The sequence below is a fragment of the Typopeltis vanoorti genome, chromosome 21 (assembly GCF_054136105.1).
Source record: "Typopeltis vanoorti isolate ZY-2024b chromosome 21, IOZ_Tvanoo_1.0, whole genome shotgun sequence".
NCBI classification, from domain to species: Eukaryota; Metazoa; Arthropoda; class Arachnida; order Uropygi; family Thelyphonidae; genus Typopeltis; species Typopeltis vanoorti.
Window position 1 is genome coordinate 67267651 of NC_143569.1, and position 20097 is coordinate 67287747.

The window sequence follows — 20097 nt, forward strand, 5'->3', positions numbered from 1 at the left end:
TCAATAAATTATTATTATTATATAGGCACATCCATGGAGTCCAAAGACTCGTTGTGGGAGACCTGATCCATCCACACAATCTATCATACCTCTCCTTGAACCCATTAACAGACAAAGCAACTGACTTTGGCAACCCATTCCACTCATCTACAACTCTCCAATCAAAAAATCTACTCCTCACACCCCTACTAACCACACCTTTATTCAACTTCCAAGGATGGGCCCCCCCCCCCCTTTGTTCTGGTCCCTCTAGCCAAGTGCTGAAACATTTTCCCTGCATGTCCCACAACTTCTGCAATCCAAATCCTCAATCTATCCTCATAGGGCACATTTCACAGGCCAATCACCATCTTGATCACTCACCTCTGAATCCTCTCATCCCCAAGAAACCAGAGGAACAGACTTGATGTGGGCATATCAAGGCCTTATAAAGAGGAATAACAACTTCTTTATCTCTACTTGTTAATGTGTTCTTCGAAAGCGAAGTAATCTTATGGCTACCTTAGTAATACGTCCTCTAAATCTTTACCTCTCTGCCTAGCACCACCACCCATAAATCTCTAGCTTTATTTATTTCCTGGAGTACCATGTCATTAATGTGATGCACAGCTTGTAATCTATTTATCCCAAAATGCATAACTTCACATTTCTCGACATTAAATTGACACCCATTAACTTTTGTCCATACTGACTGCTTATTCTGCAAGCTTTCCACATGGCCTTGATTAACTATTACGTTAGCTAATTTCACATCATCATCAGCAAACAAATGAATATTTTCTTTCAGGTTATTTCCTATTTCAATTTATGTATACATTAAACAGCAATGGTCCCAGGACCCTTGCAGCACACCACTAGTCACCTGCTTTTTGCCTCAATTCTGCTCCTCCATATACCACTTTTTGATATCTGTTCAGCAGCAACCCTTTCATCCACTTAACTAGTGTAATATCCATCCCTCATTCGTTTTAATTTGTGTAACAGAGTTCCATGTGGTATTCTGACAAATACCTCTGCAAAATCCAGCAAAAACATTGTGTAGCCATTTCCTTTATCCAACTCAGCTATTACTCTATTATAAAAAGTAAATTATTAAGCCATGACTGACTCTTTGCAAAACCATGTTGACCCTCAAACAGTATCATATTAAAACCGACCAGTTTCATGCGTCGTAAGATTTACATCATCAGGGGTAATAGTACATAAAAGTTTTACACAACAAAAGCTTATTTATGATTAATTACATATATTAGATATTTTTTATAACTTCACAACTGTTAAACAAATCAATACAACAGAATACAAATGATGTATGCTTGTTGGAACAATGCTGGTTGTTGTCACATTCTGTGGTTCACGCATGCTATATAATAGGTCTGTGGCAGTTAAATTTTTGATGAAAGCACACCACACTTGATCTAAAATCAAGCCTTGATTTTCATTGCACTGTGCAGGGACCCTAAGCATTTGTGCAGCTTCTTTAAATTTTCTTGTGAAACATTTATTATCTATATATAGCATTTTTGTTTGTTGCCATAGCACTTGATGATCAGTAATGGTCGTGTGGAATGCTAAACCTGATTTATGCCCCCTTCTTTTTTCAATGTCTTTTACATGTTCAGACATGCAGATCTCTCCTGACTTTTCCATTCGGCCTACACAGCAAATGCCACAAGAGCAATAAATTTCATAGAGACACCTGGTTTTTTCATGAGGTGATATGGTGGTTTTAGTGGATGTAGGAATCTAGATATTTTTTGTAAAGGAAAAAAGCCACTTTTATGTTGTACTCGTGGAACAACATAGCCACTTTGTCCATGACATTTTTGATGTATGGCAGCGTGATTGCATTCTCAAAATCTTGTTTAATTAAAGGAGTTGCAGGAGCTGTATTAAGAATTTTTTTGATCATCTTGTGTTCAAAACCATTAAGTGCGAGGTTCTGTTTGAGACAGTGCAGTTCTTCATCCTCTTTAATTGATGTGCTTGATATATTGTATGCCATGTCTTGCAAAGTTTTAATTATGCCTATCTTTTTTGCAATGGATGGTAATGTGAAGTGGCATTTAAAAATCTTCCCATTGTGGTAGGTTTTCTGTATATGGAGAGGGATAACCTTTTTTCCTCTTCGTTTACTTTGACAAGGATATCAAGGAAAGGTAATTTTTTTGTGCTGTTCTAGTTCAATAATGAATTTTATATTTGGATGCAGGTTGTTTAGATCATCTCTGGAAGCAATCAACTCATCTACCATTCCCCATCAAATGACGAAAAGATCATCGATGTAAAGTGTGAAGTTATAAAAAACATTAATATATGTAATTAGTCGTAAATAAGCTTTTGTTGTGTAAAACTTTTATGTACCATTACTACTGAACTGCTTAACCACAGAAACCTACGTCTACAGCTTAAGTATTTGTATAATCTTTCTCTATGTTTTCTTACTATGTATTTCTTTGAAAACTTGACTCAAATTCATTATGAAATTTATTCTAGGGATAAAACAAACATTCAATTATACAAGATGCTCCTCAGTGTCACCCATTTTGCAATAGTGCCACTTCCATGAAACAATCTCTCCAGGTTATTATTTTACAATTCTTTGCCCATATCCTTAAAGATAGATTTTTTTTATTTTTTGAAATTCCATCCCGAATGCTTTCTAATTATCATTTCTCCCCTTAATCTTAATTTCTCTTCTATGCTCAAATGATTCTAGATTATGTGCTATCCTGTTAAGCCTAATGAATGCTAATTCTGACTCCAACCAACATATCGACATTTGTGAACGTCTTTAAGTGATTGTATGGAATTATAGTCAATACAACTAAAGCTATGCAGACAATGTATTATTTCTTCTTTCTGGTTGGATGGTTTGTCTATTTTGCAGGATGGAACTTTTTAGGTGGTACACAAATTTTATATTTTTGTAGGTTAAGATGGTTGTACATGAATTTCATTTACCACCATGTCCACGCGGTTAGCCTAGTGCTTTGCACTTCGCAACCATATGACTGGGGAAGGAGTGCCCCAGGTTCGATTCCCGTCGAAGACATGAGGAATTTGAGGATCTTCCTCAGCCATAGCCAAGTTAGCCAGTCTTGGGCACAGGCAGTAGGGTTTTTTCCGCCAGTTTATCTGACGTTTTTTCATCCTGCAAGCAGACAAACTGGCCCTGTGAACACACATGGATCTGCAGCCATAAATACTTAATCCCCCATGAGGGGGATCGACTTGTCCCAAGAGGGACGGGGGAGAAAAAGGGAGTAAACTCCATACGAATAAATAAATAAATTTACCACTATCTTAACCAACAAAAATATTCCCTATCTATTTATCTCTCTCTCTCTCTTTCTTACCATAAGTCATCACTGATTTTAATGCCAACATTCAAATTAGAATTTGTGTCCATGTACAAATACACTATCTGATCAAAATTATCCAGACACCTACTCAAAACTGTAATCAGACTTTTCTTGGAACATTTCTGAAGGATGGACATCCCATTCTTCCTGAAGAGCTGTAGCCAGAGCAGTTCGTGATGTGGGTTGTTGGAGTCTGGAGTGAAGTTGGCATTCTAATTCATCCCAAAGGTGTTCTACTCTGCTTAAGTGACCATACCACCTGAGGTTAGCTCTTTCTCAGAATTCTCACATCTGTAATTATTCATTGTTTAATCAAGTGTTTTATTTCTAACTCTGCTCTTAGATCAATAGATTAAAACTAGTTATAAGCTAGTTCAGTGTTTTGAATAAGTTTTCTCCATATGAATTCATTCAGTTGACTTACTACCAAACCAGCTTTGCTAATTCTGTTGTATATTTCCATACATAATTTGCGATCTTCATTAAAAATTATGCAAAATAGCTGAATGCTTCACTTGCTCTGTAGTTCTTCCATACAGAATGCAGTTGATGATTACAATGTTCCAGAGTTTTTATTGCTGATTTTCATACCACTTTTATTTTATTCCGTTTAATTAGAGAATCCTGCAGATTATATGGGATTTAATTCAGAGTACGACATCATTGGTACAACATCACCAGATTTCACATCTTCCAGCACACTTCAATTCTAGCTCCTGATTTGCAACTTTAATATAGACCATCTGAATATAAATACATCAATTTGTAATGAGGTTACTTTTTTTATGATCATTCAATATATAAAAAATACTGTTGGTCAAAATTAGATGTTCAGAATTAGAAAAAAAACAACAACAACACTACTCATTCTTTTACAACTGTTCAGTGCATGAATGTATGTATATATATATATGAGGGTGGTCTGAAAAGTTCTCAGCCTCGGCCATAGATGGCAAAACTATTGGCAAGTTTTTTTTTCTAAGTTGGTACATCTGCCATAAGTATCCATATCAAATTGCAAGTCATTCTATCAAGTAGTTTGTTTTATACAGCTGTCTGAAACAAAAAAAGTATTGTCGGTTTCCCTTGAAATGGATAAAATTGAGTATCGTGCAGTTACAAAATTCTTTGTAAAAGAAGGTTTAACACCAAAAGAAATTCATTCGAAGTCATAAAAGTTTATGGGCACTCTTTTCCTTCATTTTCGACAATTAAAAATGGGCTGCCAAGTTTAAATGCGGCCGTACTAGCCTTGAAGATGATCCACATGAAGGATGTCCAAAAAGTGTAACAGCACCAAATCACTGATCAAGTGCACGATATGGTATTGGATGACTGGCGAGTCAAAGTGTATAAAATTGCTGAGACTACAGGCATTTCAAAAGAATGTGTAAGATATATTTTGCATGAAGAATTGCAAATGAAAAAGCTTTGCGCAAGATGGGTGCCACTCTTGCTCACAGCAGATCAAAAACGCACTCGCATGAAAATCTCTGAGCAGTGCGTGGAGCGTTTTAACAAGAATAAAACTGATTTTGTGTGTCGATTTATTACTATGGATGAGACTTGGATTCACCATTACACACCAGAATCCAAAAGTCAGCAGTCAAAACAGTGGACAGAAGCTGGTTGTTCAGCACCAAAGAAGACTAAGTTGGTTCCATCAGCAGGAAAGGTCATGGGATCAGTGTTTTGGGAATGCTAAAGGCATTTTGTTTATTAATTATCTTGAAAAGGGTAAAACAATAACCAGGGAATATTATTCCATCTTTTAACCAGACTAGACGAAAAAATTCGTGAGAAGAGACCTGGTTTGCAGAAGAAAAATATCATCTTTCATCAGGACAATGCACCTGCCCACAAAGGTGTTTTGGCAATGGGAAAATTAAGGGATCTGCTATGAATTGTTGGAACATCCACCTTATTGCCCAGATTTGGCTCCCTTTAACTTCTATCTCTTCCCAAAACTAAAACTCTTCCTTGCTGGTCAGTGTTTTTCTTCGAATCAAGAAATACACAATATACAAAGAGGTGTTGGAAGTTTATTCCCACTTGCTTAGACTATAATAAATTTAGTTTAATCCTTTATCCAAGGGTAAGCAAACAAAGTTTGTGTCTGAAGTATCTTCAGGGCTGAGGCAAGTCGTGGTAAAGGTGGACTAAGCTCTCATCACTTGTCTTAGTATATCCCATAATGCAAAGCACATCTCCTTGCAGACATGTATAATGCTATGCATTAAGGGAAGGGCCACTACCCAGACCGGTTTCAACTTTTATTGAGGTCTCGTCAGTGGGAGCCAGACCCAGAGGTGGTGATACTAAGGTGGAAGTCATATTTACCTATACGAGTTGCCAAAAGGTAGATCACCTTATTATTAAATTACTCTGGATTAGAGAAAGCTGTTGGAAGTTTTTTCAACTTGGTTAGACTATAATAAATTTAGTTTAATCCTTTATCCAAGTGTAAGCAAACAAAGTTTGCACCTGAAGTATCGTCAGGACTGAGGCAACTCGTGGTAAAGGTGTACTAAGCTCATCACTTGTCTTAGTATCTCCTATAATGCAAAGCACATCTCCTTGCGAACATGTATATTACTAAGCATTAAAGGAAGGGCCAATATTCAGACTGGTTTCGATTATTGAGGTAGTGTCGATTTATATGGGTCTGGCTCCCACTGATGAGACCTCAATAAAGGTGAGCCTGCCATGGGGTAGAGCAATGCTGAGAGTGCTTCTCAGTGGCAGGGTGAGCCTGTTACTGAAGGGAACAACACTGAGTTTTTGATCCCACAGGTCACTCATTGTTGGGTGATCTGAGGGATCTCACGAGTTTTTGGAGAGGTAACCCCGCACTTAAAGAGGGAAACCAGTCTGGGTAGTGGCCCCTTAATGCAGTGTTTCTCAAAATTCAGATATCCATGTACCCCTTCTTAAGTTTTCATTATTACCAAGTGTCCCTTATCAAAATGGTAATAATAATGATTTATTTTTAATAGAACAAAATTTATAAAGATACTATAAATTTTTACTTAATTTAAATAATTTATCATCAATGAGTGAGATACAATATCAATTTTCTTGTTGCTTACAGCTACTTCTATCTACTATATTGCTCTCTTTGATGCATTTTAAAATCCAGTCTTTAACCAATGATCCATTCTTAAGAATTTGAAAGCTAAAAAAATTAGTTACTAAAAAAATTCTGAGCAACAAATACAAAATGTTATATTCAGGCAATGACAATCAAGGAAAAGAAGGAGTAGCCATAGTATTCAACACAAAATACGAGGCTAATCTTCTTGAATGGCAGTCAGTCTCGAGTAGAGTAACGTGGGCAAATATGAGAATGGGGAACTGGACAACGAGATTTATTTGTGCCTATGGTCCCACAGAAGGTTCTACTAAGGTAGAAGTGGAGGAATTTTTTGAGGCTTTAGAAAAAGCAACTGACACAATGAAAAAGGAAAAGTTGGTCCTTGTTGGGGATCTAAATAGCAGAGTAGGAAATGATTGTCAGACCTATAAAAATATTTTGGGAAAATTTGGAGAAAAGAGCAAAGCTAATAATAATGGCTATATCTATTGGATTTCTGCTCAGGACATGTACTGGTTATTACTAACACCATGTTCCAACATAAAAATGTGCACAAATTCACATGGAGAGAAGAGGCAAGGAATAAGAAAAGTCTCACTGACTATGTTATTGTTAATAGTGATGTTTTCTCCCTGGTGCCAGACACCAGAGTGTATAGAGGATTTGAAATTGGAAGTGGTCACTATTTAGTCTTGAGCAGGATAAAATTGAATTTCATATTGTAAAGAATGATATGTAAGAAAGTTTTAAAGCGAATAAAAGTTGAGCAGCTCTTAGATGTGAACTGTAGACTAAAATACACAAAGATTATTAAAGAAAAAATGAAAGAGTTTGAGAACAGGAATCAAACCTTGGCGATTCAGTGGCAAGCTTTGAAGAAAGTCCTGATTGATTCAGCCAGAGAGATATGTGGTGAAGTTGTCTGCAAGGATAGAAAAATCAGAACTCCATGGTGGACACAGGAAGTTAAAGAGGCAGTGAAGGAAAAGAAGAAAGCATATCAAACGTTCCTGGCAAATAAGTCAGCTTGTGCTCTTAAAGAATACAGAGACAGATGCAAGAATGCTAAACACTGTGTAAAACTAGCTAAACAAAGGTCATGGGAGGACTTTGGCAAGAATATAGAAAATAAATATCAAGAAGGTGGCAAAATATTCTGGAGGTTGTTGAAGAAGCTTAGAAATGGAGGAAAGAGTGCTGTAAAGGTGACATGGAAATGGGAGAAAAATATCCTTGAAGTATGGAGTAATTACTTTGAAAAACTGCTAAATGAAACAAGCAGTGATGACAGCACAGTGGTAAAAAAACACTGACCAGGCATGCAGTCAGGAATACATATCTATACTTCAAGTAGAAAAAGCCATCAAAAGGCTTGAAATGTGGAAAGGCAGCAGGAGTAGATGATATTTGACCAGAAATGCTGAAGTATGGTGGTATAAGAGTCTTACAGTGGCTGCACTGCATAGTTCAGAAAGCCTGGAGACAGAGGGACGAATTCCCAATGATTGGAGTAGAGCTCTTATAGTACCCATATATAAAAAGGGAAATAAAACTGAATGTGAGAATTACAGAGGTATTTCTCTACTGAGTGTTCCTGGCAAGATCTATGCAAGTATACTTGAGAAACGGTTGAGAAGAATTGTGGAAGAAAAGCTTGGTGAAGAACAAGCTGGATTCATGCCAAATAGAGGCTGTCAGGATCAGATCTTCACTTTACGACAAATAGTCGAGAAAGCATGGGAATATAACAAAAATCTGTATTTAAGTTTTGTCGATTTGATAAAGGCATATGACAAGGTACCAAGAGAGAAGCTATTCAATAGGCTACAGTTATATGGTGTCAATGGGGCATTATATCAAGCAATACTTAGTCTGTATTTGAGTTGTAAGTTAGCAGTTAGAATTGAAGGAAGTACAGGTAGATGGTTTAATGTTAAATCTGGTGTGAGACAAGGATGTACATTATCCCCGCTGTTATTCATTATCTATATGGATCACATTATGAAGGATAGTAGTATTACACATGATATCAAAATTGGAGATGTTAATGTCAGCTCTTTGCTTTATGCGGATGATGTTATACTTCTAAATAAATCCGCTACAAGTCTGCAAGATTCTCTGAGTTAGCAGTTAGAATTGAAGGAAGTACAGGTAGATGGTTTAATGTTAAATCTGGTGTGAGACAAGGATGTACATTATCCCCGCTGTTATTCATTATCTATATGGATCACATTATGAAGGATAGTAGTATTACACATGATATCAAAATTGGAGATGTTAATGTCAGCTCTTTGCTTTATGCGGATGATGTTATACTTCTAAATAAATCCGCTACAAGTCTGCAAGATTCTCTGACCAAATTGAATAACTGTTGTAATAGATATGGTATGAAGGTCAGCAATAAAAAGACAAAGACAATAAAAATAGGCAGAATCATTGAAAATGTCAACTGTGTTGTGAATAGGGAACCTGTTGAACAAGTAAAACATTTCAGCTACTTAGGCACGATTTTTACTGAAGATGGTAAATTAAATATAGAAATAGACAACAGAATCAGCAAAGCTGGTATGGTGAGATGTCAATTGAATAAATTCATATGGAGTAAGAGAGATATTAGTCAGAAGACTAAATTAGCTGTATACAAGACAGTGTTCAAACCAGTTTTAACTTATGGATCTGAGAGCTGGGTCAGAAGTAAAACACTTGACCAAAGACTAGAGACTGCAGATATGAGTCCTGAGAAAGATTAGAGGCGTGAACAGATAGTATCAATGGCAATATCATATTAAAAACCAGGATATTAGGAAAGAACTTGACATTGTCAACATCCAGGAATGCTTTAGCAGAGCTAATCTCAGGTGGTGTGGTATAGTCACTTAAACAGAATGGGTGAAGAAAGATTAGCAAAAAACAAGTGTTCTCTGCCAGGTTGGCAGGAAAACGACCCAGAGGAAGACCAAGATATAGGTGGATTGATATGGTACAAATGCCTTAGACAATAGAAATATAAGATCTGATAATGTTGGAGTCTTGACAAGTAACAGACTGATTTGGAGGAAAATTGTAGATAGGAAGTTAGTAATGATGTAATTTTTTTTCATATAGTACTATCATATCCTGTACACCCCTTGAGGGTACATGGCAGTAATTTGATGATGATGATGATGAAAAAATTACTGTATTAACTCGAATATAACTCACATTTTTTCCCAAAATTAAAGCAAAAAAATCGTGGAGAAAGATATATGTGGGGATTTTCAAAAACTATAGTTTTCAGAAAAAAACTGAAAATGAGTATGGCTTATCAAGAAGCTCCTATTCACCATCACTACTTCTGGCCTCGAGAGCGGTTTCCTTGTGTGCATCATCAAAAGTCATCTAACCAAATAGCATCATCTTCTTTCCCATTATTTCAAGCAAAAATTACCAGTAATTTACAAGACTTCAGATACGTAATGAACAAACAAATGACTAATGAGAAGTGAAAGCAGAGCACAAAACAGACAGCAATGGTAGGCCAGTAGAGATAGAGCAGTTATGAAGATGTGAATGTGATTGGTGCAGTATTAACAAAAGATCGCATGACCCAAAGACAAAAGCAAGCCAACAATTGAGTTGGCTCTCATTTCAACAATTGAGGTGAAATGCTAATTCTCTTCAATTCCCGAATTCCATAATATCTGAAACACATTCACTATATATTTCTTAGTTTTGACATGATCACCACCCCTGTCGTGAACATGAACAGTATGTTACCAGTGCAACGTATGGTTTTGCTTGAGTCTATGCAGCAGTTATTGTGGGATGGGACATGTGATTGATTAGTTAGTGCCGTTTTTATCCCAGTTGTCTCTAATTGTACTATTTGTTGAGAAATATATTACATAGCCTGCAAATGTCTCTGTACCTTATTCAGGGACATAACAAAACTAACTGTTTTTCATGCATCTGCAGTATAGTAGCTGTTGCGGAGGGCATGTTGTTTATCGCAAGGAGCGAGTTGCTTTGAGCAATAGTAACTCACAATTTGAGTAGGAGAATTCATACATAATATAATTTAATATATATATTTTTTTTTCCTCAATATATATAATTTATTAAGAAATATATACGTTTAAATTAATTCTTTTTTTCTTAATAATGATTCCATGCGTTAATGATGCATAGCCGAAAATTGCCACATATCCCCGGGGGTACGCGTACCACACCTTGAGAAACACTGCCTTAATGCATAGCATTATATGTCCGCAAGGAGATATGCTTTGCATTATGGGAGATACTAAGACAAGTGATAACCTTAGTCCACCTCTACCAAGAGTTGCCTTAGTACTGAAGATTCTTCAGGCACAAACTTTGTTTGCTTACACTTGGATAAAGGATTAAGCTAAATTTATTATACAAAGAGGTGATTGCAGCTGTAGAGGGGTATTTTGTAGATCTTACTGAGACCACTACAGGGATGGGATAATGGTGCTGGAGAATTGCTGGATTAAATGTATTAATCTTAAGGGAGATTATGTTGAAAAACAAAAATAATTTTGAAATTATAAATTCATTTTTTCATTGTTAAGCCAAAAACTTTTCAGACAACCCTCGTATATATACAAAACAAAGTCCCTGTTGGACAAATTACATGTTCAGAATTAGTTTTAAAAAAATACACTCCAATATCACTCATTACTTACATTGAAATCTTCCTTTTTTTACAAGATCAGTAGCCTTCCTAACATTAATCACTGTCACTATACTAGGATAAGTTACACATTTGAAAATGCTGTGCTTTGGAACTTCTCGAGTTAGTTCCCTATGAAATAATAATAATAATAAAAAAATTAAAAAAGGTTTATTATAACTCATAGTAAAGTAATGCATGTGAATAATGCTAAGTGATTCTCAAACAGAGCTATATTTAAAATCACATTTAATGACTGGCTCAGGAAAAAGAATACTAAAATAAAGACATTTCTTTTTAACATTTTAATTGTTGAAAGAAGAGCCTAGAAGGCTTCAATCTGGCAACAATATTTTAATATATTAATATTTTTATATATATCATTTTTATCCATGTCCTGATGTGTACTGCTTCTATGAGAATACCACAAATTTACAATATTATTGCTGCTACCCTCCTATCAAAAATCTTTCTCCAAATTAGTCTACTGTATGCTGATAAGCAAACCAATATTATCACACATAATATTTTGTTGTTTGTACACTAGGGCACCTCTGAATGAATCAATCCACCTAAACCTTAGTCTTTTCCTCTGGGTTTTTTCCTGATATCTTAGCATCAAACACCTGTTCTGTTAACATTTCCTCTCCCATTCTGTTTAAGTGACCATATCACCTTAGATTAGTTGCAGCTCACGCATTCTTGAATGACAACAATGTCAAATTCTTTCCTAATATCTTAATTTTTAATATGATTCTTGCCACTGATGATATCTGTTCACTCCCCTAATTTTTCTCAGAACTCTAATATCTGTGGTCTCTAGTCTTTGATCAAGTTTTATTTCCAATCCAACTTTCAGAGATCCATAACTTAAAACTGGTTTGAATACTGTCTTGTATACTGCTGGTTAGTGTTTTGGCTAATTTCTCTATTATTTCATAAATATTTATTTAGCTGACCTCATAAAAAATGTACCTAAATAGCTGAAATATTTTACTAGTTCTATAGGTCTTCCTTCAGGATACAGCTGGTTTTCAATATTTCTGCTTCTTTTCATTGTCTTTGTATCACCGATTTTCATACCAAATTTATTACAGCAGTTATTCTATTTAATCAAGAAATCCTGCAGAATTGTACTGGATTTATTCAGCTGTATTACATCATCTATGTAAAGAGCCAAATTTGATATCTCTGATTCTAATATCAGGTTTAGCACCACTTTCTGTCATAATCTGATTCATACACACATACTGGCTACTGAATTAAAAACCTTTATGCAAAATACTTGGTCACGTGCATCACCACGTGCTCTAGGCAACTATTTAAGAATGCTGTTGGTCAGTAATCATCAGTAGTGCTGATCACAAAAACTAGGCATTCTTTCAATCACTAATCAAGATATTACTTATCACCTATCTAACTAATGACTAACTCTATACAAATCACAAATCCACCCTTATAATATTGGTCACATGTTTGGGAGTGGTATACCTAAAACCTATCTGAATATAATTGATGTTGTCGAGAGGACAGCAATTCTGTTCACAGATGATCCTTCCTCACTGACTTACAGACACAATGTTTCAGCTCTGGTCTTTTCTACAGGCCATATATGACTACAATATGCAGATCTAGTTACCTGAATTCTATGGTAATGAAGAAGTGGTGGAGAGGATTCAGAAGTGAGTGAGCAAAAATTTATGGTAGGTTTATGGAATGCTCCCTAAGAAAATAGACTGAAGATCTGTGACTTCAAAAACTAGATTATAGGCAAAAAGAGGGGGCATGATAGAAGCAAATAACTTATTAAAGGGGTTTTATAGGATTGACACTATGACTTTTTTCAGTACATGGCAGGAAGGGGGGGGGGAGAAGGGATAATCCCTGGAAATTTATAAAAGTGTGATTAGCAAGGGTGTTAAAAGACAAGATCTTTTGGTTGGAGAGCAGAATGAATGGAATGCCAAAGTTGTTGAGAGTGCTTCATCAGTGAATGAATTCAAGGAGAAGTATGTTGGTATTATTGAATAATAGGTCTCCTATGATGTTTTCTGATTTCATGGAGATAACTGTATAATAATAATTATTATTGTTATTTCAGTGATACTTGTGCCATAAGGTTTCACAAATTAACGCAATAACACAAGGAGCGAATAATATATTTAATATCCATATATTTCAATGTGAAAATTAAAGGTCATGAAAATCAATGGCCTTAGGCAGTTGAATATAAAGTAGAATGTGAACAATGTTATTATTTAAAAACAGTAAGAGCCACATGATGTTATACATAGAATAATGCAAAGGAGCAACTGAGGAAACATAGAAAGGAAGGTAATGTATCTTCTTTGTGAGGACCAGATTGCAAAGATGTCATCTATGTAACATACCTAAAACAGTGGTTATTTATTTATTTTATTTGTCAGAACAGAATCTACAATATGCAAGCCGTTTGGAAGCACATTCTACCACATTGTGAAAATGATTCTAGAGGCTTTTCAAATGAATCTAAGTCAATTAAATCTCATTCTGAGAAATTGAGTGATTCCGAACTGCTAAATTTAGATGCACAGTAGGAAGTTCCCAAAGAATATGAAGAAAATTTAATCACTGACCAAAGAGATTTCACAGAAACAAATTTAAATATTTTTCATGCAACCAAAGTTCTTAAGCAGTAATGCTTAGAGGCTGACTTGATAAAGAGAGAAGTAAAATTTGCAGAAGAGGCAATAGGGCCATAATATCAGTTGCGTGAAAAAAAAGAAAGAGAACGCCTGCTAAACTACGTTAACTGAATTCTTTGTTAAGAAGTGGAATAATAAATTTATATTCTGAATATGTTTTATTGTCTTTCAGCTTCATAGTTTTCCTTTAACTAGGCTCTGAGACATACCCTAATTCGTTTATAAAAAGATTAAGTGTCAAAAAAGAAATCTGAGGAACGAATTATACTTTTTCCCAAAGGTTATTATATTCGATTAGTGTGTTTTCGATTAATGTGCCTGTTTTAAAGAATGCATTAGGTGCATTAATCGAGGGATTCCTGTACAATGTTTCCTCAGTTATTCTTTTGCACTGTTCTATCTATAACAGTAAGACTGTTTTAAATAAACACTGTTTGTGTTCTACTTTGTATTCAATTCAATTGCCTGATGCCACCGATGATGACCAGAAAATTTTTAGGGATTGAAATATACCACTATTAAATATGTTATTCATTCTTTTCCTTGTGTTATCATGTTAATTTGTGAAATAATAATTATTATGCATTAAATGGCACCTGCATAGTGCTTAAGGACTAATCGAAGGGGGACCATTCCATGCTACATTTTCCTACACTAATCTGCCATTGTTAGCCACGCAACATCACACAAATGTACCTTGCAAATGTATTCTTATCTGTTAATTGCATATGTCCTCTGACCACTTTTTCTCTTGCAAACTTGGTTTCCTGGAGAGAAAAATCCTGTTATTTCCATATGAGAGTAAGTTAACTCACCTTCAAATAAAAAAGTGCACACATTCCTCTCACAGAACACCATTATATCAAACTACTAAAAAGTTTTGATCAAAAGTATATAGGCATAATGCTACTCTAAAGACAATTCATCACTACAGCAAACTGTCCACTATAACAAATTATTCCTGTGATCCCTCTCATAGTGAGAGTTCACTATATAAAGATTCTTCGCATCATGCATTTGCATTCATTTTGTATGATTATTCTATTCTACTTGTAACCTTTACAGCAACAGTATCAAACACAGTGAAGAAACTTAGCAGAAATTTTTTTAAACAAGGTTCTGGGTATAATAATTTTTAGTATGTTCTTGCTTTACGTATCTGTTTGTTATCAGATAAGAGTACCTTTCCGATAACTTTTAAACATTAATTGTTAACTGGAAGTTTGCAATCTTTCCTATATCACCTCTATAATTTCAAATAACTTGAATGATGAAATTAATGAATGTCACTATTTCTATGAGAAAAAATTCAGGAGAAAGTTAACAGAAAAGTTATTAATTACCATGTGATAATGGCATAAACACTGTTTTGTTTTTACATTGCATCACATTGTTATATTCTTTGTTCTTCTGTCTTTTTGCTGATAACAGTGGTTTGCCTTACTGCTCCAAAGTTCACTATAACATATTGTTTTGCTCTGAAGATGATAGTTTGAAATCCAGCAAAATGTAAATCAATTAATAAACATTCTTTTATGATTTAGTTTTGTTTGGTATTGTAATAACATTAAAATAAGTTATGAATGACATCCAACACCTAAGCTTGTCAACTTGGCAGAAGTATATAAGTACATGACGATCTCATTTTACGAAGGGATTAGGTTCCCAGCCCACTGTCCATAAAGTGAATTGTTTATAAATTGAGGTAAAATTATAATGTATTTAAATGAGTTTGGTTCGTTCAGTACAAATAACTTCCACAGATAACTCTTTTCCACCAGCATCTTAATTTATTTCATTAAACAAGACTTTGACTTGTCCATGATTACTGATGGGGCTGCAAGAATGCTGTTTTGATTCATACTGTCGATGCATAGCAAAAAAGACAGGTTACCATTAGGTATACATGTTACCAAAGTGTCCAGAAAGGCTAAACCATTCTTCATTCCTTTTTCCATGGTAAACTGGATTATGGGGTGAAAATTACTGAGGTAAGAGAGGGAAAAAGTCTAATGTGTCTGGGCCGAGGCCAAATTAAAAACACATCATCCACATATCGTAACCAGATAGAAGGCTTGAGGACAGGGACCGAATCAAGAACTTGTTTTTCAAAATACTCCATAAAAAATTGGCAAGAGGGGGAGAAGGGAGAACTCATAGAGGTATCCTCTATCTGTTTATAAATTTTGTGCTTCCAAGAGAAAAATCCATAAGTTATAGCAAAAGAAAACAGATCAGTAATATCAGGGAAAAACTTTCTTTTTAAGGGATAAAGTGCCATTAAAGGGAATATTAGTGAACAGTGAGGTGATATCAAAGCTAACCAAAATATCTGTTATTTATTGTTAAATTCTCAATAGAGATTTTAAAATGGATAGAGATTTTTATATAGGAAGTGGTATGACCAGTGTGTGTGTGGGGGGGGAGTAAGAGAGCTTGCTAACTGTTTTGTTATTTATAGCATGGGAATCTGTAGCATCTACTATAGGTCTTAGTGGAGGAACTTGGTTTGAATATTTTTGGTAATCCATATATCCAGGAAGGATGAGAACTAAAGGGTTTTGAGTTTTTTTGTGATTTCAGGAGGCTAAAAAGAAACTTTTTGAGCAGGCTTTTCAATTTTTTTATCTGAGATTTGGTGGGATCGTAATCTAAAGGTCTGTAGGTGAAGCAGTCTCTGAGAATGATGTTTATTTTTTTATTGTATTCAATGGTATTAAGAATTATTATCATTATAGTTGATAAGAGTACTCCATGGAGTCAAAAGAGACTCATCGTGGGAGACCCACACTATCCATTACCATAATACATCTCCTTAAATTTATTTACTGTTGGGGTGCTCACAACCACCTCTGGCAATTCATTCCACTCATTCACTACTCTCCAAATAAAAAACCTAGTCTGCATACCCTTACTAACCACACTCTTAGAGAACTTCCAAGTGGGACTCATTGTTTTGAAAAATTCGAAAAAAATTTTTTGTATCAGTCTTATAGAATCTCTTTAGTAACTTATAAGTTTCTATCATATCCCCTTTCCTCTACCTGTCAGCTGAACTCTACAAACCACACACACACCTTCAATCTATTCTATAGGGAGCATTCCATAGACCTGTCACTAGCTTGGTCATTCATCTCTGAATTCTCTTCCCCCCCCCCCCCCCCCAATTCCCAAGAAGCAAGTGACCAAATCTGTGCACCATACTTCTCTTGCAATATGTCTCAGAATTTCAAATCTCTATCCACCATCACCCTCAGATCCCTAGTCTCATCAATTTCCTGTAAACTAGTACCATCAATATGATACGAAGCATGTAATCATCTTTTCATCCTGAAGTGCATTAGCTTATATTTTACAACATTAAATTGACAACCATTGTCCTCTGTCTATGCTGCCAATTTATTTCAATCGTCCTGTACAATATCTACATCACCTTTATCAAGCATTGCCCTCCCTCCAGTTTGCATCATCATCATCAGTGAACAACTGAATATCTCCCCCCCCCCCCCCCGACACACACACACACACAAATATTCTGCTATATCATTAACAAACAAATTAAAGAGCTGTGGTCCCCTGGGACACTCCAATAGTCATTCAAATTTGCCTTCATTCCACTCCATCATACACCACCCTCTGATATCTATCTATCAGCCATCCCTATCCATGCCACCAGCCATACATCCATTCACATTTGCTCCAACTAGTAGTTGTAGTAGTTTTCCATGTAGTATTCTGTCAAATGCTTTGCAAAGTCCAGCAGTGTCATTGTGTAACCATTTCCTATATCTAATTCCACTGTCACCTTATTATAAAAGGTGAATAAATTATTGAGGCAATACCTAACTTTTACAAAGTCATGCTGCCCCTATAGAGTATCATATTCCTATCCATCCATTTCTGAATTTTACTTTTAACCATCCTCCAGAGATACTAATCAGTCTAATTTGCTACTTCTGTCTTGGAGCCACCTTTAATAACGGAACTAAATTACCCTCTTTCCACTCCCTTGGAACCTTGCCAGATCTGAAACTTAGATTAAACAACTTTATAAGATGCAATGCCAGTTCACTTGTACATTCTTGTAACATCTGAGCTGGCATACCATCCAGCCCCATTGCTGTATTCACAGTGATATTTTTCAATATACAGAATAACAGTAGAACTCCTCTTATCAGCTCTGTGATGATTATACTTCTATCTCTACATAGTAGAGATAGAAGTATAATCATTTTTTGAGGGCACTGAGTTGGCAGATGATAGATTTCTTTTAAGAGGTGAAGATCAAGAAAGAATGCTGGCGATGTCAAGCCTAATGTTGTTAGCTATCTCTGGAACTAAATTTTGGATACTGCATTCAATGGTGAACATTAGGTCTAGTGCTCTTAGCAGCACTAGACTTTAGTAATGCTATCATTATTCACTATGGCTGGCGCACTTCAGAAAAAATATCTAGAGTCTTAAAGAAATAAAATCTATGGCAGGCTTTCAAGCCAAAAGCTTGCTTTCCTTATACATTCTACTAAAGATCTGCTCCCTCCTCTCTCTCTCTCTCTCTCTCTGTGAATGGAGTATATAAAGTACCTGTTCCTAAAGTTGACCCTACTATGGTCAGATAGGAAGATCAGCCAACATTTGAATGGAAGAACACGAAAAATACATCTACAGTCATGACTATGTCAATCAGGCATTGAGGATCATGCTTCAGATATGGCTCATAGAGTCAACTGGAAAAAGAGCACCATGCTCCATTGTAGTAAATTTAGAACAGAAAGACTATTTTTGAAATCTGCACTCTCAGAAATCAGCCTAATTTAAATGAATATGGTTACATTAAACTTCCCAAAATATGGGAAACACTAACACTTCGAGATCCCAGTTTACATCATGGGCCACCAACAGGAATCCACAGAGGGCACCCCCACTAGGTTAGGACTCTAGTCTTTTGTCCACATGTTTAACTTAGTTTTGTGTTGCCTTTGTGTGTATGTGTGTGTGTGTGTTACAGGTCTCATGTTGTTCTCACTGATGATGTCATTGTTTCACTTCATTAAGCCTCACTCATTTAGAAACTCCAATATGAGTGTTTCCAAGCACTTAAGCTTAGCATTAACTCAGTCCCTCTCAAACCTTCTCTCTGGTTAAGATATGTGAATGATGGTTCTCCTAAAAAAAATTAAACACAAAAACTTTATGTGGACAAAAGACTAGAGTCCTATAATTTAATAGTTTAATTGAATAATTTAAAAATTTAATAGTTGTAAAATTTTCACCTATGTGTGATAGGCATCCTCACTCGGTACAGTGAAAATGGAACACAATGTAAAATTACCATTAAAGAATAATTTTCAAAAGTCACCACTATAGCATTAATAGGATAACAAATGGTCAGTAAAATTCCCAATTATAGAATTAAAAAATACAATAATATAATAATGGAATTTGCATTAAAATGATGTAATAATATTTCCCTTAAAGGAGATGGCCGAAGGCCATCAATCACATCTGTTGAAGTTTGGTCAGTGTAGAAAGGTCACATAACTCTCTTTATATAAGCACTCTATGAAGAACCTACTTCTCTATCTAAAAGCTTAGTTTTCTTTCAAAAAAAAACCTCTATGTTTGGTCGAGAGAGCATGTTCTGCTAGGTCAGACTGTTCCAGTTCATGGTAAAGGATGAAGATTTATGTTCTTCACGATGGACAGCTGCAGATCTGCGAGATTAACTGTCCAAAGTAAGACAAATCACAGGAACATGGGATCTAGTAGATGACTGAAAGGTTGAGTGGAGAAAGCTTGTCTTTAGGTAAAGAAAGGAAGGTAGAAAGGACAGTTCAGTATTAAGAGGTTTTAGAACTTTAGCTATACATCACTTCCTTTAATATAAGGGAGTGAAATCGAAGTGATATCTTCAGGTTCTAGAGACTGGTTGTCTAAAGCTGTTAAAGGCTTTCTTAATAAAAAGATTCATTAAAGCCATTTTTCATAAAAGCAGATTTGGTATAATTCAATTCTTGCTGGCAGTCAAGCCTTCTGGTCCTTTGCTAAGGCTATTGGACGTATAACTTCTACCCTTCCCTATTGCCACCACTCTTACATCCTGATGGCACCATGGTAATCTCATCCGAGGAAAAGGAAGACCACTTGGCATTAGTTTATCTTATAAGGCTTATCTTGATGATACTGTCAGAAAAAAAAAAAAAGCAATGATAAACATAGTTTTTTTTTTCCAATAAATAACGAGCATTCCTGATGATATGATAAATTAGGTTTGATCTGATT

The 20097-nt window shown here is 35.4% G+C and overlaps 1 protein-coding gene across 1 annotated transcript in view; it reads right to left on the reverse strand.

The window, feature by feature from the left end:
* The window catches only part of LOC150094942 (calpain-5-like), a 151250-nt gene that overhangs the window by 18549 nt on the left and 112604 nt on the right, over positions 1 to 20097 (reverse strand). The window contains exon 11 of the mRNA XM_090411403.1: positions 11145 to 11263. Within this exon, the coding sequence (XP_090267529.1) occupies positions 11145 to 11263 (119 nt within the window). The remainder of the gene's footprint in view (positions 1 to 11144; positions 11264 to 20097) is intronic.